General features: G+C 42.5%; 1 protein-coding gene across 20 annotated transcripts in view; it reads left to right on the top strand.

Annotated features, from left to right (window-relative positions):
* LOC105492072 (cyclin dependent kinase 19) overlaps positions 1-22356 on the top strand; it is a 216702-nt gene extending 194346 nt beyond the window's left edge. For all 20 annotated transcript variants that reach the window (XM_071096304.1, XM_071096314.1, XM_071096310.1 and 17 more), the window contains 7 exons: positions 232-375; positions 532-601; positions 3793-3865; positions 4242-4339; positions 4974-5052; positions 5768-6034; positions 17655-22356. In XM_071096304.1, the coding sequence (XP_070952405.1) occupies positions 232-375; positions 532-601; positions 3793-3865; positions 4242-4339; positions 4974-5052; positions 5768-6034; positions 17655-17786 (863 nt within the window). In that variant the 3' untranslated portion in view covers positions 17787-22356. The remainder of the gene's footprint in view (positions 1-231; positions 376-531; positions 602-3792; positions 3866-4241; positions 4340-4973; positions 5053-5767; positions 6035-17654) is intronic.
* The last annotated feature ends 331 nt before the right edge of the window (positions 22357-22687 follow it).

Raw genomic sequence — 22687 nt, 5'->3', positions numbered from 1 at the left:
CTCATATATATATACACACACACACATACACACATATGTATACATACATATATATACACACACATACCCACACATATGTTAAAATACAAAGTACAATAATGTTTTCTTAATGCACTTATTGTACTTTGTATATTGATTTACTGAAAAGTATTTTTATAAGTAGGCTGGGATTATATCTGGGAATTATAACCAAGGAAATATATACAAAAACTTATGTTTCTTCTTTCCTAGATATATGGGCAATAGGTTGTATATTTGCTGAATTGTTGACTTCAGAACCTATTTTTCACTGTCGTCAGGAAGATATAAAAACAAGCAATCCATTTCATCATGATCAACTGGATCGGATATTTAGTGTCATGGGGTTTCCTGCAGGTAATTTATTTTCCTTTTTAAAGTCGTATTTTGAGTCATATTTCAAAATCATTTCTTCTCAAAAGCAAAATTTAATGTATATTTATAAACTGACATAATTAGGAGATTTTAAATTAACACATTATTTTCTATAACAATATTTAATTTTTTTGTAAGATAAAGACTGGGAAGATATTAGAAAGATGCCAGAATATCCCACACTTCAAAAAGACTTTAGAAGAACAACGTAAGTAATTCCACACAGTCCTAGTCTTTTTGTGCTGCTGTAAAAAAATACCTTAGACTGGGTAATTTATAAACAACAGGAATTTGTTTTCTCCCAGGCCTTGAGGCTGGACAATCCAAGGTCAAGGCACTGGCATGTTTGGAGTCCCGCGAAGGTTGTTTTCTGCTTCCAAGGTGGTGCCTTGTTGCTGTGTCCTCACATAGATAGAAGGGCAAAAAGGGGCAGATGCTGTGTGATGCCTCTTTTACAAGGCATTAGTCCCACTCCTGAAAGCAAAGCCCTCGATTCTGGAAGGCCTTATCTTCTAACACTGTTGCATTGGGAATTAAGTTTCAACAACATGAATTTTGGAGGGGACATAAACATTCAAACCATAGTGCACATTAATTATAGGTAGTAATTTCAATGAGAATAGTTAATCTTTTTAAAAAACATATGTAGATTGTTATTTAAACTAGAAACTGAGATTTTAGCATACTAATTATGCCTGTGATTTACAAAAGGTATTCCAGATACCATTAACGTATATAGTTCAGGTTTAGGCTGCAGTATTAAAGACTTTTAAGAATGTAAGGGTCAATGGGTAGTTTATGTCTGTTATGTTTTAGCATGAATAAAGGTCTCCGTTCAAGGCCACAGCTGTGGTTTTATTTTTTCTGAGTAATGACTGGTAACTGATATGCTGGACTAGGAAACCTGGAAGGCTGGCAGAAGGAAGAACATGTGGCTTGGAATATGAGTAAAACAAACTGATGAAGGCATTTACTTTGAGCAGAAATGAGATTAAGGGTGATGGCATGTGAGGTGTTTGTTATAAATATGCACACCTACCGAAAATTGTGGAAGAGCTTCTCTATTGGCAACTTACCAGGAAAATTTTAGGACAGGATGGCTTATAGGAACAAAAGCAGACATCATTAAGAGAAATAGAGAATGGCATTGATCATTTCTGACCCCTTTTTCTCACAATCCTTGGTGAGGTCCTTTGCCTGTATCCATCTCTCAAGGACAGTGCTAATATCAAGGTTCTATCCTGGGCCCTCTTCTCACTCTGGATACTTTCCCAGTCAGAAGTCATGATTTTGATGGCCACAATTTACCATCCATTATGTGGATAACTCCCAATATGTATCTTACTCCGTTCACTTTTCCAAGTTTCAAAATCATTTATCTAATTGCCTTATGGAATCCCAACCTGAATGTTCTATAAATTCTTTAAACACCCAAAACCAAACTAGTTATTTTCATTTAACATTGTATGGTACCTTGTTGGCAAGGGTACAGTAAAATGGACATTCCGGCCAGGCACAGTGGCTCACTCATGCCTTTACTCCCCACACTTTGGGAGGCTGAATCGGGAAGATCTCGAGCCCAGGAGTTTGAAACTAGCCTGGGCAACATAGTTAGACCCTATCTCTATTTTTATTTTTTAAAAATTATTACTCATATGCTACTGGAGAGAATGAGTACTTCTCAAATTTCAGTGTACCTACAAACCACCTGGAGACCTTGTTAAAAATGTAGATTCTAAGTCAGAATCAGGGGTGAGGACTAAGAACCTTCATTTCTAATGCAGGCTCTCAGGTGATGCCCAGGTTGCTGGTAAAGGCTACATTTGTGTAGTGAGATTCTAGAGCACCTAAAAAAGACTTTAAAATGTGCATGCCCTTTGACCTGATAATTCCTGGAATTTATCCTGTGGAAGTAATCAGAGCTGCCACAAATAGATGAGTACTTCTTATATACCAGGGTGGTGCTAAACCCTTTACCGACATTTTTTCCTAAGATCTTCCTAGCAAATCTATAGGGTAGGTATAATTACAGTTTCCACTTTTCAGATTCGGAACCTAAGGCTTTCACAGAGGTTAACTAACTTGCCCAAGATCACACAATTGGTGAATGACTGAATCAGGGTCTAGGAGGGGTCTCTGAGTCTCATCCGCTAGGCAGTGTCGGCTCCCTGCCATGCGTATCAGATTTAGCTACAACGACTTGTATGCCACAGTTATTATGAAACGAGTAATACCCGTACCAGTAGGAGATAGGCAGCCACTCAATAAGTTTGAAGAGTATTTGACAAGGGAAAATGTTTATGGAACAATATTAAATAAAAAGCTAAGACAATTTTTATAGTAGGATTCCAATTTTATAAAAAGAAAGCAAAAATTCCTGTGTTTATACCATGTATGTATATGCCACACACACACACAACGCCAAAGGGACATTATAAAAATTTTGTCAGTGGTTTTTTGGCCACGGAGTGGCTTGATTGTGATTTTAATTTTCTTCCTTATACTTTCTATATTCTGTAATTCTTTTTATCATGAACATATATTAACTATTTTTAGACCTTTTTAATTTGAAATATTTCATATGTAGGAAAGAATATATAATGAAAAAACATATAGTATATTTAGAATAATAAAATGAATACCCCTTTGCTCACCTCTGAACCTAAGAATTAGAACATCACTAAGATTACTAAAGTACTCTGTGTGCCCCATCTCCCTATCCACCTCCCTCCCAGAGGATAGACTCTGAGTGTTCTGCGTTTGAGTTTATCATCCCACAGTTTTTATTATAGTTCTAGTCCACATGTTTATGTAACTCTAAAAATATTGTTCAATTTATTGTCTTTCAACTTTTTATAAATGGTAACATATTATGTATTTTCTTCAGCAACTTGCTTTTTCTCCTCACTTAACCTCGCATATTCGTTTTTACTGTTGTATAACATTCCATTCTGTGTATATATAAAAACGTACCCATTTTTCAGTTGATGGACATTTGGGTTGTCTATATATATATATATATATATGACCATTACTAAAAGGCTGCTAAGAACATTTTTATCCATGTATCCTGATACACATGTGCAAAAGCATCCTTTGACTCAGGTTTGTGCCTAGAAATGGAGTTGATGGGTCATAGGCTATACACATTTTCAACACTAATGGTTAATGCATAACTGTTTTCCGAAGGGATTGTAACAGTGTAAACTCTCATGTTATGTGTGACATTTCCTATTTCTTCACACATTTGCTAATATTTGGTAATGTGTTCCTTCTTAATCAGAAAAAACAATGTCTTAAACACATACCTTATAGGAAAGCCAATCTTGGAGCTTGTCATTAAAAAATATCAATTGGATGAGCGTTCCCAGTGACGTGTGACTGTGTGTGTCCTTGCAGGTATGCCAACAGTAGCCTCATAAAGTACATGGAGAAACACAAGGTCAAGCCCGACAGCAAAGTGTTCCTCTTGGTAGGTGCTTCTCTCCCAGACTGAAATCTGATTCTCAGCACAACTCTCGCCTTCTGTTCACTCAGCTGTTCCTCCTCTTTAGAAACAAAAGAAATTGTTGGATGCTGGGGCAAAATTAAATATTTTTTGTTGAGATGTCACCCTTGTCTTTCAGCCTTCACTTTAAATGATTTATCAGCAGAAAATGAACTTTAAAAGGGCTTTAATGCTGATGATTTCTGCCAGTTTCACATAAAAGTATGTAGTATGCTTAATCTGCAGTGAGCTATACAAAATGTATTTTATATTAATCCTGTTACACAGGAATACAAAAGGCAAGGCGTTGACTTGTAAACAACCTTTTCATGTGCTCTGCATTTCCTGTGTGTCACTCTAGCTTCAGAAACTCCTGACCATGGATCCAACCAAGAGAATTACCTCGGAGCAAGCTCTGCAGGATCCCTATTTTCAGGAGGACCCTTTGCCAACATTAGAGTATGTGTCCCGTCTTTTCTGTGTCCTTTGCTCCAGGCTGAGGAGGTGGCGTGGTGTTTGAAAGCAAGGGAAGCACTTGCTACTGAAGTATTTAACTTTTTCAGTGATGCCACCTAAAGACTGCTCAAGAGAAAGCTTCCACATTTTGAAACAGGCAAAGCTGTAGAGAGGTATGAATGAAAACAAGTATTTTAGGAACGACCATTTGTCAGTTTTACGATGAAAACTAAAGCTGAGAACAGGTAAGACCTTCACAGACCAATTGGCCGGATCAGAAATTCAGCCAAACCAGCAGGTAACAGAAGTTAATCTGTCTTCCAGAGCACTACAAAACCCCTCTACTCCTCCATCCTTTTTACCCCCAAGTATAGACTTTGTGTTTTCATCTATAAGAGGTGCAGTTTTTCTTAAGGCAAATACAAATTAATTTATTTTTGGTGCTAATGAAGTTAGTATAGAGAAACTTCTATGTCCTGTGTGTCAGTTAGCTAGCAGCAGTCAAGATTTGAACACTAGCCACAGATGAAGAGTAGGAAATAAGTGAAGAAAAACAAATTGGAATTTTAAATTAACAAGGTAAGGATATTACAGATTTTAGATCATGATATGTTTTTTTCTTTTTAATGATTTTTAGTGTATTTGCCGGCTGCCAGATTCCATACCCCAAACGAGAATTCCTTAATGAAGATGATCCTGAAGAAAAAGGTGACAAGGTATAAACTGCATTGTATACTTTCACTTCCAAAGAGTGAGGGAGGCAAAAAGATAGCTTAGGTATCATTCCATAATTCCTATATGTTTAACCACCTTTTCTAATATTTAATTAAACTTGAATGTGTCTTATTTTCTGTGGAAGTTTGGGGATTGTAAAGGTACCTTGAAGTTTGAAGTATGACCAGCTCACAGATACCTGAGCTTCCGGTGTATGTCACAGCCAGTTCTACTCCCGGATTCCCACTTCTTGCTCTTTCTGTTTGTTTGGTGTCACTGCCACCCCTTTATGCAGGCTGGCTTTTGCTAGCATCACTCTGTTCTTTTTTCTTAACTGGATATATTGGCTTACTCTCCAGACTGCTCTGCCTTTCCAGAATCATGATTGCAAAGATTTCTTATAGCTGTTTTAATGAGCTATAAGAAAGGTATTTCTGATGTGCCTGTGGCCTTCAGTGAGATGTCTGTGACTGATTTGGAGGATCACTGTGGAGTCTAAATGAACTTCATTGAGAGTCCTGTTTGGGGCTTGGTGCCTTGCCCTTTGGGAACACTGTGTTCCCTGGCTGCTCCATTCTCCGGTCCTCCCCATCACTCTAGTGTCCCACATAGATTGCTCCCCCAGGTTGGTCAGCAGCCGCATGTGCATATCGAATAATTAAAGAAAGTTCCTGTTAATTTGGTTTCATACCAAGCTTGCTTTTTTCCCCTTAAAAGAATCAGCAACAGCAGCAGAACCAGCATCAGCAGCCCACAGCCCCTCCACAGCAGGCAGCAGCCCCTCCACAGGCGCCCCCGCCACAGCAGAACAGCACCCAGACCAACGGGACTGCAGGTGGGGCTGGGGCCGGGGTCGGGGGCACCGGAGCAGGGTTGCAGCACAGCCAGGACTCCGGCCTGAACCAGGTGCCCCCAAACAAGAAGCCACGGCTAGGGCCTTCAGGCGCAAACTCAGGCGGACCTGTGATGCCCTCGGATTATCAGGTACTCCCTGAATGTCTAATGTTCATATGCTTTATGAAGTGGGGAAAAGATTTATCCTAGATCCTTTTAGAGTTAGGTAACACTTAACTCTTACATTTGTGCAACCTGTACAATCCTGTTTCTAGGGCATTCTATGAAGAGGAAGATTTTCATCATATTTCATGTAATTGTAAAATATCTCATATTCTGATTTGTTTATCCTGACACCCTGAGGAGAGGGTGTGCCAGTGCCCCCATCCTTAAAAAAAATTTCATCATTTTACCCTTACAGCTGCCTTAGCAGTTTTGGCATATCCGAAAAAGATACATAGATAAGCAATTGAAAAGGGGAAGGGAGTGGTGTCTTACTTTGGACAAAATTAATTGCATTCTTCAGAAAGATATGCTCTTCCTGGGAGGAAGTAGCTACATAGATAAAGAAGAGAAGGGGGCTAAGACTGAGGCTTCTCTGAAATAACTGTTAAGTCTCTTTAGAAATAATTTTTGAGACTAGAAAATACTTTTTGTTATGCAGATAAAAAGAGAACACCAATTGCAGTACTAATTCAGGAAATTAGAGGAGCTAAGTCTAAGGATTGGTATTTGGAGAGAGGTAAAAATACCCGTTGTGATAACCATAGGAAATTTTGGAAAAAACGTTTTTTTCAAGGTAGTAACAAGTTAAGAAAACATCTAGGAAGAAGGGAAAACTTAAGTTGTTGTTTTTGTTGTTGTTGGTTTTTGTGTTTGTTGGTTTTAAGTTTGGAACCACAGTCCCTCTGGGAACTCTTGCAGATGAGTGCATAGGATAGAGATAATAGGAAACAAAACCTCTGGCAAGGGAACCATAAACTCACTGATAAGGAACTGCAATAAAGAGGAACTTTAACAAGAAAGACATACAAATAGCTGCATAAACTGCCTTTCCATTTTGAAGAGCTCAACAAACTAATGTGTTTCCACACAACTACTTCTCTGAAAAACTTCTCTTCAGAATATCCCTGCAAGCAGAAGAGTACACAATACTTCCACTTGGTTCCAATTAAACAAATTGAGGCTTCGGTTTGATCTACTAAAAACAGCTTGCCAGCTGGGTAGTAGCACGAGCATATTTGAATTTTGTTATAAAATCTGTCTCCCCCGCCCCGCCAGTTATATGAGCAGCAAATACTATATACTGGTTCATCTTTGTGTCTCTGATTGAATTCTACTAACCTGTGTTAAAAAATAATAATTTGCCTAAACACTTGTTAAAGTTGGTAAGGCAGACTTTATTCGAGGCGGGGCCACGGCAGTGCATAGAGGGACCGCTGCAAGAGGGGCTGGCAGTTGGGGAGGAAGACTGGACTCAATTCAGACTCCCACATGACAAGTGGAGATGTATAACCAAAGAGCAGGGTGGGGATCAGTGGATGGAAAGTTACTGATCCCCACCCTGCTCTGAAGGGAGGCCTGGGTGATAAGCTCTTAGAGGTGGGGGATTTTTGCCAAGCCAACTTAGCAAGATTCTTGCTCTAACAGGATTCTCCAAAGACAGAGGAAAGCCCAAGGTCAGGCCTAGTCAAGCAGAAGCCTCACATAGCTCCATCAAACACTACCCTGTAAAACCTCCCTACAGCGCCTTTGCAGACAGCCCCTCCCCTACTGTGCTGCCCCAGGCAACACCATGTTCTCAGACCTTCTGTAATAAACCTGCCTTTCTTACCCAAAACCCGCTTGGTAAAAACCTTGACCTCCCGAGAGGAGCCTGACTACAGCTTTTGTCAAAGGAAAGAGTCTTTGTCACCCAATTATAGTCAATTATAGACAGATTACTGTATTCTTTTTTTTTTTTTTCCAAATTCAAAAATTCTTTGAAATGCTTTTCTATGTCCATATTGTTCTGTTTACTTAAAAATAAACCTTTCATAGCTGGGTCCTGATGTCTGTGGAAAAAAAGTAATAAACCTTCCAACATATCTATTAAATGAATAGATACCTCAACTATTTAATTGGAGAGGCTGGCATGAGGAGCAGCCAGGTGTCCCATTACACAGAACTTGCAACTCATACTACCATCTAGGAGCCACGGGAAAAACTTTCTTTTCACCCTCTGCAAGTTCGCTGAAAAATCAGCTCACAAAAGGCAGGTTAATTGGAGAAAATATCATGGGTGCGACTAGCTAGGGCCAGTGTCTCAGGCAGTCAAGGTTTTTTAACAAGACAGTTCTGGGTAAAGAAAGGCAGATTTATTACAGAAGGTATGAAAACATGTTGTTGCAACAGACAGCACAGCAGAGGAGGGGCTGTCTGCAAAGAGCAGGGGCTGGAAGGAAGTTTACAGGGTCTTGCGGGAGGGAGCTGTGTGCCAAATGAGGTCATCGTGCCCACCAGTTGTTTGTGACTAGCAGTGTCTCAGAACAATTGTTCATTGTTTTTCCCAGCCTGGAGCCCCTTCCTCCTTACTGCTTAGTTACCAGGACAGAAAGGCATACAAACTTGATACCAGCGGGCTGAGGGAGGTCCCCAAATGCTGGTGGGACCTCAACCCCCCCGTGTCCAGGCTCCTAACACCATCGGGAAAAGGAATTAAAGGATGAGTCAAAAATAGCAAAAGTATGGAGATTTATTGCAGAGAGAAAAGTACACGACTCAAGAAAGGGGAGTGTGGGTATACTCAAGAGAGAATCTGGCAGGGGACAGTGGCTCATGCCTGTAATCCCAACACTTTGGGAGGCCGAGGTGGGTAGATCACCTGAGGTCAGGAGTTCAAGACCATCCTGGCCAACATGGCAAAACCTCGTCTCTCCTAAAAATATAAAAATTAGCCAGTTGTGGTGGTGCAAGCCTGTAATCCCGGCTACTTGGGAGGCTGAAGCAGGAGAATTGCTTGAACCTGGAAGGCAGAGGTTGCAGTGAGCCAAGATCGCGCCACTGCACTCCAGCCTGGGTGACAGAGTGAGACTCCATCTCAAAAAAATAAATAAATAGAGAGTCATGCAGTCTGGTTTGGGTTTCTATCTTTATGGGTTTCTTTAACCAAAGGGTGGAATATTCATGAAAATTTCTGGAAAATGGTGGAGATTTCTTGGAACTGTGGTGCCACCCATTTTTATGCCAAATACGGGTGTTCTCGGAACTGTCATGGCGCTGGTGAGTGTGTGATTTAGTATGTTAATGGGCATATAATGATGTCCTAGGTTTTGAAGCAGAAATTCAAAGTGTGTTTCATGTAGTCGTTTTTGTTTGTTTGTTTGTTTGGTTTTTTTTTTTGAGACAGAGTCTCACTGTGTCGCCCAGGCTGGAGTGCAGTTACACGATCTTGGCTCACTACAACCCCCACCTCCCGGGTTCAAGTGATTCTTATGCCTCAGCCTCCCGAGTAGCTGAGACTACAGGCACTCACCACCACTCCTGGCTAATTTGTGTGCGTGTGTATGTGTGTTTGTGTTTGTGTATATTTTTTAAAAGTAAAGACAGGGTTTCGCCATGTTGGTCAGGCTAGTCTCAAACTCCTGACCTCAAGTCATCCACCTTTCTTGGCCTCCTAAAGTATTGGGATTACAGACATGAGCCACTGTGCCCGGCCAGAAATTGTCCATTTTTTTATGGTTTAGGGTCAACAGAGTGTGGACAGCCATGTAGAAACATGATTGGACAGAAAGGGTATGATCTGATACTAATAGACTGAGCAGGGAAACCCAGCACGGCCTGTCTGGATTCCTGTTGGCCTCACTGAGCACGCATTCCTGCCTGCGGGTGTGGGGCAGGACCCCTCTGGAACAGGAGTCTCATGACCTACAGTCAGACAAGGTGTGCCAGACCATTTTTTACGGCCAGTTTTTACACAGAAAGGTGGGGGGAAGTTAGAGTAATATTTTTAGGTTTCACAGCTGGTGTTGGGGAAGTGGGGTTCTGGTTTCTATGGCCTGCTTTAGGGAAGGGGAATTCTAATTTCTATGGCTGGCTCTGGGGAGAATGGGACTGTGAGACAAGAGGGCACAAAAAGGTCAGAGAAAAACTTTTGCTCCTGAGGCCTTCATTTTGGGGTATTGTTTTCTGCACCCCAACAGTTCCATTAGTAGAGTTTCAAGGCTTTTGGGCTGCTTCATCAATGTATTGTAAGCAAGTACAGTTAGCACTTTGAAAAGCAGAACACTGGCTTATTTTCTGTCTAAAAAACCCCTTGTCATTAAAAAAGCTATGTAACAGCACATTAGGTTCTTACATGTTTACATTATATTTTATGGCAAAATTGCCCCAAATAACGTGAGTTGAAATAACATTTTTCATAATAAACTTCAAAATAAAACATGTAATTAAAATCTGGAATTTTTAAAGACTTCTGTAACCAACATAACTATTCAGTTGTGTAACTTAGGAAGGAGCAAAACTAAGGTGTTTTTTTTGTTTGTTTTGTTTTTTTTGTTTTTTTTTTTTTTGAGATGGAGTCTCCCTTTGTCACCCAGGCTGGAGTGCAGTGGTGCCAATCTTGACTCACTACAACCTCTGCCTCCTGGGTTCAAGCGATTCTCCTGCCTCAGCCTCCTGAGTAGCTAGAACTATAGGGACCCACCACCACGCCCGGCTAATTTTTATATTTTTAGTGGAGATGGGGTTTCACTATGTTGGCCAGACTGGTCTTGAACTCCTGACCTCAGGTGATCTGCCCCGCTCAGCCTCCCAAAGTGCTGGGATTACAGGTGTGAGCCACTGTGCCCAGCCAAAACTGAGTTGTTTTTAACCAAAACTACCTTAGTGCCCTGTTATTTTGGACCAGATGTTCCAAGTCCAGTTTGGCAGCCTTTGAGCACTGAACAGGAGGACCTTGCTGATCTGTTCTTTCCTAAACCCCAGTGCCACCTCAAGATCATTTACATTTTTAACTCAAAGTGTAACTGCCCGACAGGTTCTTCTTGCCCGCTGCCCAGATAGAGCCAATTTATCAAGACGGGAATTTCAATAGAGAAAGAGTTTAATACACATAGGGCCAGCTAAATGGGACATCAGAGTTTTATTATCAGCCTCCTCAAAAATTTGGAGGCTAGGATTTTTCAAAGATACTCTGGTGGGCAGGGGTCTAGGGATGAATACTGCTGCTTGGTTGGGGATGCAATGAAAGGGGTATGAAAAATGGCCTTCCTCCACTGCTGGGTGGAGGCCACAGGATTGGGAGAGTCATGAGTCTCAGTCTGGGTAGAGTCATCTGAAATGCAAAAGTCTGAAAAAACATCTGAAAAGACTGACAATAGTGATGTTATTTACAGGAGTAATTGGGGAGTAGCCAGTTGACCTCCAGAACAATGACTGGTAATTGTTTAACTACACCTTCATCTTAGCAGAATTCAGGCCTTTCTCATAATCCTAAACTTGTGGCCTTTTAGTAGTTTTATAAAGGCAGTTTAGTTTTGGGATGGGCTGTTGTCATTTAAACTATAAACTAAATTTCTCCCAAAGTTAGCTTGGCCCATGCCCAGGAATGACCAAGAACAGTTTGGAGGTTAAAGGCAAGATGGAGTTGGTTAGATCAGATCTCTTTCACTGTCATAATTTTCTCACTGTTTCATTTTTGCTAAGGAAGTTTCAATTACATATATTATTTATTACATATATTCTTTCCCACTTTGCTCACAAGAAAAACCAGCCTTCTGAATATAGCCAAAGATACTACTTCCAGCTTTGCTTATCTCTTACATACTGTTCTTATTCTATAGATGATTTTTCCTTTTACACATTTTTTTTTTATATTTGCCTTAGGTACTATGAAGATGAAGGTTTCATTTAATGTAATAAAAATACATTGAATTGAAATGCATTTTTTGTCTTCTCTTGAGGACAATCATATATGACAATTGCTCTATTCTAAATGTTACCTGAAGTTTATAAAACCCATGTTGCTGCCACACCCCAGCTAACCTTGCCTTACTTTGTCCTGTAGGTAGAACTCCTGATGCCCCTAGCTTCTACCTCTGAGAACCCTTTGCTTTAAAATAATGGTTTCTTAATCACAGCTTTGTTGTTTATGTTTAATTTAATTTAATTTAATTTAGGAGAGCTAAATAATTAAACATGAGGCCAAAGTACATAAGAAAGTGGCAGTCTTTTATTGCAAATATGCGCACACTCTCGGGCGAGGTTCTCTGGTCCTCAGGTGTGGGGGGCCAGGGAAGTCGCGCCGGCGCTCTCGGGTGAGGTTCTCTGGTCCACGAATGCGGGGGCCGAAGAAGTCACGCTGGCTCCTGCCGGCTGCGGACTTTTATGCATTGGTACTGGAAGGGGGGGGCAGTGGGCGGGATAAGGGCGTGATAGGGGCGTCTCCATAGGCGTGGCCGGGTAAGTTCCGATCTCTTCGGATTGACGTCACCTGGTGCATGCTCGGTTGATCTGCATCTTCCTGGGCGCGGGCTGCGTCTTCCCACGCACGGGAAAGTTGGTGAGGAAGAACACGGAAGCAACATGGATTGTGCCTTCTTGTTCACCTTCCTCCATCTTGTCCTTTCTCCCTCACCCAAACAGTCCAACCTCTTATTGATTATAAGAATTTGGGGCGCCGTTGTCTGTCTGGCTGCTTCCTGCTGTTGAGGGGCATAGTTAGGGTCTGAGGTTGGCAGTTGGGTGTAGGGATGCAGGAGCATTTGGTTGAAGGTGACTTGGGTGATCTCTTGGACCTTGGCTTGGAGAAATTTTATTAGAATGGGAGCAAGACATAACATAAGACAGAGGATTAGTATGGGAATTAGGAATGGAAGCATCTGCTGTACTACAGGCAGCAGCCATACCGGTGGCCCGGGGGTTAAGGGGCGTTAAATTGTTGAAGCTCCTTTTTGATTTTGTTTAATGTTTGGACATTGGTGTCAACCAGGCCTGATTCATTTACGTGGTAGCAACACTCCTCTCCTAGGAAGAGGCATGTTCCTCCTTTTTCAGCAGTAAGAAGATCTAATGCCCGTCTATTTTGTGCTGCTACCTGGGCCACTGAGGTAATCTGATGTTGTAAAGAGGCTAAGCTTTCAGCTGAAGCCTCTATGGCTGCCTGGACCTGAGTGGAGAGGATCTGTGTAGATTGAATCGAGTGGGTGAGGGCCCCTGTTCCAAGTCCTGAGGCTACTAGGGACGATGCTAGGGAAACCCCGATAATTACACCAAAAGTAGCCTCCAACGGGGGCCGTCTGGGTCCTGCTGGGAGCTTGAGTGCAATCACACCACGAAGAGTTTGGAGTAGAGAAGCAAAAAGGAAGGGTTTGACTCTGTGGATTACGGTATAATGGGACTTGAGGCAAGGATGTTGCTTGAGAGGAGCTGGTAGAGTCGGTGGTGATACTGAAAGCGGTTGGTAGCGGGACTGCCACTAAGGGAGCTTTTCCGAGTGCAGCGCAAAGGAAGCAGTGGGAGAGGTTCCTTACTCTAGCAGCCTGGGTTAAGTCCCTGCGAATAAGTATTAGCCATGAGAATGGGTCCTCCTTATTAGGGGGACTTGGGGGGCTTAACAGCTTCTGTATTTTCTGTTCATGAGATTTTACAACAGAGGTTAAATTTTGTAGGGCCTGTACACTCTTAGGAAGATGTACTTGTTTACTTTTAGGGAGGTGTACTTGTTGCACGTATACTCTATTTGGAGGGTTGCGGTGGGATATGAGGACCAAGATGTTGCATATAGTCCACCTTTAACTCTCTGAGCCTACCGGGGGTCCCAGGGATCCTTAATATTAAGAATGTATCCTCCTGATGTTCTGTTTCTTACAAAAGGTCGATCATTGGGGATGCAAATGCCATTTGCACCCATTAAACCTATCTCATGCATGTTGCAATAGTTGTAAGGACACCCCAGGTTGGTCTCTTGCCAGTCATTTTTACACTTATATTCAGTTTGGTCATACAAGAAACATATGACTGGGCGGTCGTAGTTGCCGACAGAACTCAGGTGAAAGTTAAGGAGGAGGGCAGCTTGGCAGCCCTGGGGGGAGCAATCTGCAGTACCTTGCGTTTGTGAGTGAGCCTGGTTGTCAGTAGACCAGGTTTCAGTTACAGAAAATCTCCATACAAATTTAGGATTAGTAAGGCTAGCAGGAATAATTACAGTGAACCATAATAGTGGTAACAAAGGTGTAGAGGGTAAGTTCAACATTGCTGAAATCATAAAGGGCACCTTGCCAAGCTAGGTCTTCTATGAGAGTAAAAAGTCGGGAAACCCAGTGGTCGGGGGAAGGGTCGGGAAGGAAGGTTTCTAGAGGGTCTATGAGGGGAAATTCAGTTAAGTTGAGATGGAGAATAGTGAGAAAGCAGGAGAATTTGAGGAGGGTGTTGATCCTTGAGTAGAACCTGGTCACCTGGAGAAAGGGAAGGGGAATAGATGTTTTGAGTTAGGTTAAGATGTCTCGTCCCAAGAGGGGGGTGGGACAAGAGGGCATGATGAGGAAAGAGTGGGCAAAGCATGCATAGTCCGGGCAGTAAGTTAACATTGGGGTCTGGCGAGGGTTAGACGGTTTACCATCTACCCCAACTACTGAGATAGTGGATGGCTGACTAGGACCTCCATAGATTGGCAAAACAGAATAGGTAGCCTCCGTATTGATGAGAAAAGAAATTGGCTTACCCGCTATCTGTAGAGTTACCCTAGGGTCGGCGAGGGTGACTGGGGTCTCCGAGTGTAGTCACCGTCAGTCGTCGTCCAGGTGTAGGAGCTGGAAGGAGCCTTCCGGCCTTTGAGGAGAGGCACCACGTTGAGGCGCAATGCCTGCCCTGCTGGCGGGGCAATCAGACTTTCAATGTCCTTCCTGTTGGCAGGTTGGGCACGGCATGGTAGGTAGGCGAGGATTTGGACACCTTTTTGCCCAATGCCCAGTTGTGCCACACTTAAAGCATGGACCAAACAGAGTGGCCGGCTTGGCCTGGGGACACTGGTTTGCCCAGTGTCCTGGGTCTCCACATTTATAGCAGGAGCCCTTAAGAGACTTATCTTTGGTTTTCCCTGCCGGCAAAGTGGGCAACACAGGTTGGAGGGCAGCCACTAAAGCTTGTGCCTGAAGGGCGGCCTTCTGTTCTACTCTGGCTTGTCGAAGAGCCTCAGCTGTTTCTTCTCTAGAGTTAAAAACTTTGAAAGCTAGCTTGACTAAGTCCTGAATGGGGGTTTGAGGTCCATCCTCTATCTTTTTAAATTTTTTTTTCGGATGTCAGGGGCCGACTGGGAAATAAAATAACTGGCAAGGACAGTAGCTCCTGCCAGAGAGGTAGGATCCAGTTGGGTAAATTGGACAAGTGCCTCTGTAAGGCGATTTAAAAAGGAGGCAGGATTTTCCTCTGAGTATTGAATAACCTCCCGTAACTTATTAAAATTTACTATTTTGTTAGAGGCTGCCTGCATGCCAGCTAAGAGGCATTGTATCATAAGGTCTCTTCTGCGATGCCCAGGTTGTTGAGGTTGGTAGTCCCATTCAGGATCTGTAGATGGGACAGCTTGTTCGCCTACTGGGCTGGCAGGGTCAGTTAAGTGTAACTGGTCTGCATGCTGCCTGGCGGCTGCAAGAATGCGCTCTCTTTCCTCTGGGTTAAGAGTGGAAGTAAGAATGACATGTAAGTCATGCCAGGTAAGGTCATATGCCTGGCCTAGGTATCGAAACTCTTTGGAATATTGGGTGGGGTTGGCTGAGAAGTCGCCGAGTCGTTCTTCAATTTTGGAAAGGTCAGCCAGGGAAAAGGAGACATGGACTCTAACCACGCCCTCAGCTCCAGCAACTTCTTGGAGGGGGGCCAACAAACTAGCAGGGGAGGTTGGAACAGACTGACCAGTAGGGTAGGTTAAGACAGGATGACTGGTAGAGGGGGTTGGGGCAGGCTGACTGGTAGAGGGCTGACTAGTGGGGGCCGCTACCGCGGTCTTGGAGCGAGTGTGGGCGGAAATGGGAGAGGTAAGAGGAGTGGGTGAGGGAGGGGCGGTAGGAGGAGCATAGGGAGGGGGTTGGTAGGTCGGGAACGTCGGCCCCATCTGAGATGGAAGTAGAATCTTCCTCCGCTTGTGGTGTGGGGGCCGAGGGCTGGGTTTTAGCTAACAAGACCTGGGCCATTGAACACTGGGCACACAGGTCTGGGCGAGAGCGCAAGTCCTAAAAGCCTTGGACATAGATAATCTCTGACCACTTTCCAAGCCTTTGGCAGAAATTAGAGAGATCTAATAGAATGTTATAGTCAAGTGTGCCGTCTGGTGGCCATTGAGACTGGTTGTCTACTGCGGCCATGCCACAGTGGAGAGGAAAATTAGCCGCTTTCGTTTTAAATCTTGAGCTAAATGTAAGGCTTCCAAGTTTTGGAGGAGACACCTTAAGGGGGTGTTCCTAGGGATTTTGGATTGTGAGGTTCCCATTGTTTAACCACCAGAAATGGAAACCGACCTCACGCAGTGGCAAAGCGTCCTTTGCCGCTGCTAGAGACCGGGGGCTCCTGGAGCCACTAACGGAGAATTGAGGAACTTCAAGACGGACGTGTCTGGGTTGAAGGCCTCACTGCGCCACAGGGTGGCTACGTCCTTGGACGTGCGCACGACTCCAGGCCAAGGACACGGAAACGGACGGAGATGGTTAACAAAGGGGAGTACTCACCGAAGAAGAAATGCTCAGAGCGGCACCAGTGGAAAGCTGGAACACTTGTTCGGTGTTGGTGGCTGGTTGGGTTGGGAGCCGGTTTGCTGGGGAGGAGGTTCCTCAGACCCCTAGGGGATGTTGAGGAAGGGTCTCTTCCCGGGTCGGGTTTCGGCACCAGCTGTTTTGTTTAATTTAATTTAATTTAGGAGAGCTAAGTAATTAAACATGAGGCCAAAGTACGTAAGAAAGTGGCAGTCTTTTATTGCAAATATGCGCACACTCTCGGGCGAGGTTCTCCGGTCCTCAGGTGTGGGGGGCCAGGGAAGTCACGCGGGCGCTCTCGGGTGAGGTTCTCCGGTCCACAAATGCGGGGGCCGAAGAAGTCACACCGGCTCCTGCCGCCGCGGACTTTTATGCATTGGTACTGGAAGGGGGAGGGCAGTGGGCGGGATAAGGGCGTGATAGGGGCGTCTCCATAGGCGTGGCCGGGTAAGTTTCGATCTCTTCGGATTGACGTCACCTGGCACGTGCTCGGTTGATCTGCATCTTCCCGGGCGTGGGCTGCATTTGCCTGCGCACGGGAAAGTTGGTGAGGAAGAACCCGGAAGCAACATGGATTGTGCCTTCTTGTTCACCTTCCTCCATCTTGTCCTTTCTCCCTCACCCAAACAGTTTATAATGGGAAAAATAATACCATGTCAGTATACATTATGAATACTGTTGATTTCAGTACGCCAAATTGATTATTCTTGTTTGCACATCTCAGTTATTAACTAACACCCCAGAATTGGAATAAAGAGAAATGGGTCTGCTGAAATTTCCCCTCTTCCTTTCTTTCCAGTGTAGCTTATCTCCCACAGAAATCCAGCCAAACTTCATGCCTGCTAGAATGTGTGGTTACAGCGGTGGCAGACTGTCATTTCAAATAACCAAAATGTGTTAACGGCTTAAGTTAGCTGTCAGCTATGTGGGTTTGAACCAGGAGCCTAATGATGAAAACGGCTTATATCTCTATCCTACTGTGATTAGCATCTTGAGTTATTCTCTTCCTCCATTAGTAATTCCCTTTTCCTGTTTCCTTCTCCTAGCACTCCAGTTCTCGCCTGAATTACCAAAGCAACGTTCAGGGATCCTCTCAGTCCCAGAGCACACTTGGCTACTCTTCCTCGTCTCAGCAGAGCTCACAGTACCACCCATCTCACCAGGCCCACCGGTACTGACAGGCTCCCCTTGGGCCAGCCCAGCCCAGAGCACAGACTCCAGCAATATGTCTGCATTAAAAAGAACCAAAAAGATGCAAACTATGATGCCATTTAAAACTCACTCACGTGGGAGGAAAACCTTCTATACTGAGCGTTTTGCAGGACTGATGTCTCTTCTTTATTGACTTAAAGGAGATTCTTGTGACGTTTCCCCAGCACCCTTCCCTGCATGTGTTCCATTGTGACTTCTCCGATAAAGCGTCTGATCAAATCCCAGCACTTCTGTAACCTTCAGCATTTTTTTGAAGGATTTCCTGGTGCACCTTTCTCATGCTGTAGCAATCACTATGGTTTATCTTTTCAAAGCTCTTTTAATAGGATTTTAATGTTTTAGAAACAGGATTCCAGTGGTGTATAGTTTTATACTTCATGAACTGATTTAGCAACACAGGTAAAAATGCACCTTTTAAAGCACTACGTTTTCACAGACAATAACTGTTCTGCTCATGGAAGTCTTAAACAGAAACCGTTACTGTCCCAAAGTACTTTACTATTACGTTCTTATTTATCTAGTTTCAGGGAAGGTCTAATAAAAAGACAAGTGGTGGGACAGAGGAAACCTACAACCAAAAACTGCCTAGATCTTTGCAGTTACTATGCTTTATGCTATGAAGAACTGAAGTGTGTGGTAATTTTTATATAATCATTCATATGGAACTTAGTTCCCAGCATCATCTTATTCTGAATAGCATTCAGTAATTGAGAATTATAATTTTAACCTTCATGTAGCTAAGTCTACCTTAAAAAGGGTTTCAAGAGCTTTGATGAAATACAGTCTCGATGGCCCACACCAAAACGCTGAAGAGAGTATCAACTGCACTAGGATTTCTTTAAGGAGTAATTTTGATCAAAAGACGTGTTACTTCCCTTTGAAGGAAAAGTTTTTATTGTGTATTGTACATAAAGTCGGCTTCTCTAAAGAACCATTGGTTTCTTCACATCTGGGTCTGCGTGAGCAACTTTCTTACTTATTATAATCAAGGGTACTCAAGTAGAAGCCTGCAAATTAATCTGCTTTTAAAATAAAGAGCAGTGTTCTCCATTCGTATTTGCATTAGACATAGAGTGACTATTTTTAAAGCATGTTAAAAATTTAGGTTTTATTCATGTTTAAAGTATGTATTATGTATGCATAATTTTGCTGTTGTTACTGAAACTTAATTCTATCAAGAATCTTTTCATTGCACTGAATGATTTCTTTTGCCCCTAGGAGAAAACTTAATAATTGTGCCTAAAAACTATGGGCAGATAGTATAAGACTCTCTACTAGACAACGTGAATTATTTGCATTTCCATTTTCTATGAATTAGTGGCTGAGTTCTTTCTTAGCTGCTTTAAGGAGCCCCTCACTCCCCAGAGTCAAAAGGAAATGTAAAGACTTAGAGTTCCCATTGTAATGTCAGGGGCAAGAAATTTGTGTTCTTCTGAATGCTACTAGCAGCACCAGCCTTGTTTTAAATGTTTTCTTGAGCTAGAAGAAATAGCTGATTATTGTATATGCAAATTATATGCATTTTTAAAAACTATTCTTTGTGAACTTATCTACCTGGTTATGATACTCTGGGTCCATACACAAGTAAAATAAGATTAGACAGAAGCCAGTATACATTTTGCACTATTGATGTGATACTGTAGCCAGCCAGGACCTTACTGATCTCAGCATAATAATGCTCACTAATAATAATGAAGTCTGCATAGTGACACTCATCAAGACTGAAGATGAAGCAGGTTACATGCTCCATTGGAAGGAGTTTCTGACAGTCTCCTGCTGTTTTACCCCTTCCATTTTTTAAAATAAGAAATTAGCAGCCCTCTGCATAATGTAGCTGCCTATATGCAGTTTTATCGTGTTCCCTAAAACCTCACTGTCCAGAGCTGTTGGTCATCAGATGCTCACTGCACCCTCACTGTGTGCCCAGTGCCCTGCTGGGTGGAGAACACAGAGGACAGGGCATACTTCTGTCCTTAAGGAGCTTGTGATCTGTTCTGTGACAGTAAGCCCTCCTGGGATGTCTGTGCCATGTGATTGACTTATAAGTGAAACTGTCTTATAATATGAAGGTCTTTTTGTTTACTTCTAAACCCACTTGGGTAGTTACTATCCCCAAATCTGTTCTGTAAATAATATTATGGAAGGGTTTCTATGTCAGTCTACCTTAGAGAAAGCCAGTGATTAAATATCACAAAAGGCATCAATGTATCTTTGAAATGTTCACATCAGCCTTTTAACAACAATTGGGTGGTCCTTGTAGGCAGAACATACTCTCCTAAGTGGTTGTAGGAAATTGCAAGGAAAATAGAAGCTCTGTTCCTGCTCTCAAGGGAGATTACCTTTAATAAAAGAAGACAAACCCAAATAGATATGTAAACCAAAATACCAAGCCCCTTAATACTTTATAAGCAGCATTGTTATAGTTCTTATGCTTATACATTCGCAGAACTACCCTGCTTTCCTTGTGTATAATGACTTTTACTGGCAGAACTGAAATATAAACTGTAAGGGGATTTCGTCAGTTGCTCCCAGTATACAATATCCTCCAGGACATAGCCAGAAATCTCCATTCCACACATGACTGGGTTCCTATCCCTGCACTGGTACTGGCTCTTTTCTCCTCTTTCCTTGCCTCAGGGTTAGTGCTACCCACTGATTCCCTTTACCCTTAGGAATAATTTTGGATCATTTTCTTTCTCTTTAAAGGGGAACAAAGCCTTTTTTTTTTTTGAAACGGAGTGTCACTCTGTCACCCAGGCTGGAGTGCAGTGGTGTGATCTTGGCTCACTCCAACCTCTGCCTTCCAGGTTCAAGTGATTCTCCTGCCTTAGTCTCCCGAGTAGCTGGGACTACAGGCATGCACCAACACGTCTGAGGAATTTTTGTATTTTTAGTAGAGACGGGGTTTCACCCTCTTGGTCAGGCTCGTCTTGAACTCCTGACCTCAGGTGATCCACCTGCCTCGGCCTCCCAAAGTGCTGGGATTACAGGCGTGAGCCACTGCGCCCGGCTGGGAACAAAGCCTTTTTAACACATGTAAGGGCCCTCAAACCGTGGGACCTCTAAGAAGACCTGTGAAGCTTTTTGAGGGCAAACTTTACCTTTGTGGTCCCCAAATGACTGCATTTCTCTTTGAAATTTATTAGATACCGTTATGTCCCCCAAGGGTGCAGGAGGGGCAGCCCTCAGCCTATGGGAACACCCAAAATAGGAGGGGTTACTGACAGGAAGGAATGAATCCAAGTGAAGGCTTTCTGCTCTCCATGTTACAAACCAGTTTCAGAGTTAGCTTTCTGGGGAGGTGTGTGTTTGTGAAAGGAATTCAAGTGTTGCAGGACAGAGGAGCTCAAGATAAGGTAGCTTTGGCAGCAGGGCAGGCTGAAACAATCCTTGTGATGAAGTAGATCATGCAATGACATACAAAGACCAAGGATTTATGTATATTTTTGTATCTGTGTGGTTTTGAAACTTTAGTACTTAGAATTTTGGCCTTCTGCACTACTCTTTTGCTCTTACGAACATAATGGACTCTTAAGAATGGAAAGGGATGACATTTACCTATGTGTGCTGCCTCATTCCTGGTAAAGCAACTGCTACTTGTTCTCTATGCCTCTAAAATGATGCTGTTTTCTCTGCTAAAGGTAAAAGAAAAGAAAAAAATAGTTGGAGAATAAGACATGCAACTTGATGTGCTTTTGAGTAAATTTATGCAGCAGAAACTATACAATGAAGGAATAATTAGATGGAAATTACAAATCCAAAACTCTGTGGTGATGTCTTCCTAGAGAGTAGAGAAAGGCCGTGAAATGGCAGTTAGACCAACAGAGGCTTGAAGGATTCAAGTACAAGTAATATTTTATATAAAACATAGCAGTTTAGGTCCCCATAATCCTCAAGAATAGTCACAAATATCTTATAACAAAGTTCATTGTTTTAGGATTTTTTAAAAATGTGTTGTACCTAAGGCCATACTTACTCTTCTATGCTATCACTGCAAAGGGGTGATATGTATGTATTATATGAAAAAAAAACAACCCTTAATGCACTGTTATCTCCTAAATATTTAGTAAATTAATACTATTTAATTTTTTTAAAGATTTGTCTGTGTAGACACTAAAAGTATTACACAAAATCTGGACTGAAGGTGTCCTTTTTAACAACAATTTAAAGTACTTTTTATATATGTTATGTAGTATATCCTTTCTAAACTGCCTAGTTTGTATATTCCTATAATTCCTATTTGTGAAGTGTACCTGTTCTTGTCTCTTTTTTCAGTCATTTTCTGCACGCATCCCCCTTTATATGATTATAGAGATGACTGTAGCTTTTCGTGCTCCACTGCGAGGTTTGTGCTTAGAGCCGCTGCGCCCCAACAAGGCCTGCTCCATGGAGTGCAGGACGAGCTACTGCTTTGGAGCGAGGGTTTCCTGCTTTTGAGTTGACCTGACTTCCTTTTTGAAATGACTGTTAAAACTAAAATAAATTACATTGCATTTATTTTATATTCTTGGTTGAAATAAAATTTAATTGACTTTGCTTCCGTGTGGATTTTTTAAATGTAAAAAACTCTTATAATAAGGTTTAGTGGCTTATGCCTGTAATCCCAGCACTTTGGGAGGCTAAGGAGGAAGGGTTGCCTCAGGCCAGGAGTTTGAGACCTGACTGGGCAACATAGTGAGACCCCATCTAGTGTTAAAATTTTATCTGTGTGCCTAGAAGCTTTTATAATTACACTTGTCCTGCAGAGATACGAAGTCCTTCTGTGAGTTCCAATATGTTATTTTGTTCAGGATGCTATGATGTCATAATACTGCAAAGCAAGCAAGGCTTACAGGTACCTCGTAAGTAAAATTGCAGGTTTTTTACA

The sequence above is a fragment of the Macaca nemestrina genome, chromosome 5 (assembly GCF_043159975.1).
Source record: "Macaca nemestrina isolate mMacNem1 chromosome 5, mMacNem.hap1, whole genome shotgun sequence".
In the NCBI taxonomy this organism is placed as follows: domain Eukaryota; kingdom Metazoa; phylum Chordata; class Mammalia; order Primates; family Cercopithecidae; genus Macaca; species Macaca nemestrina.
The sequence above is the reverse complement of the archived record's forward strand: the minus strand, read 5'-3'. Positions and strand labels throughout refer to the sequence as shown.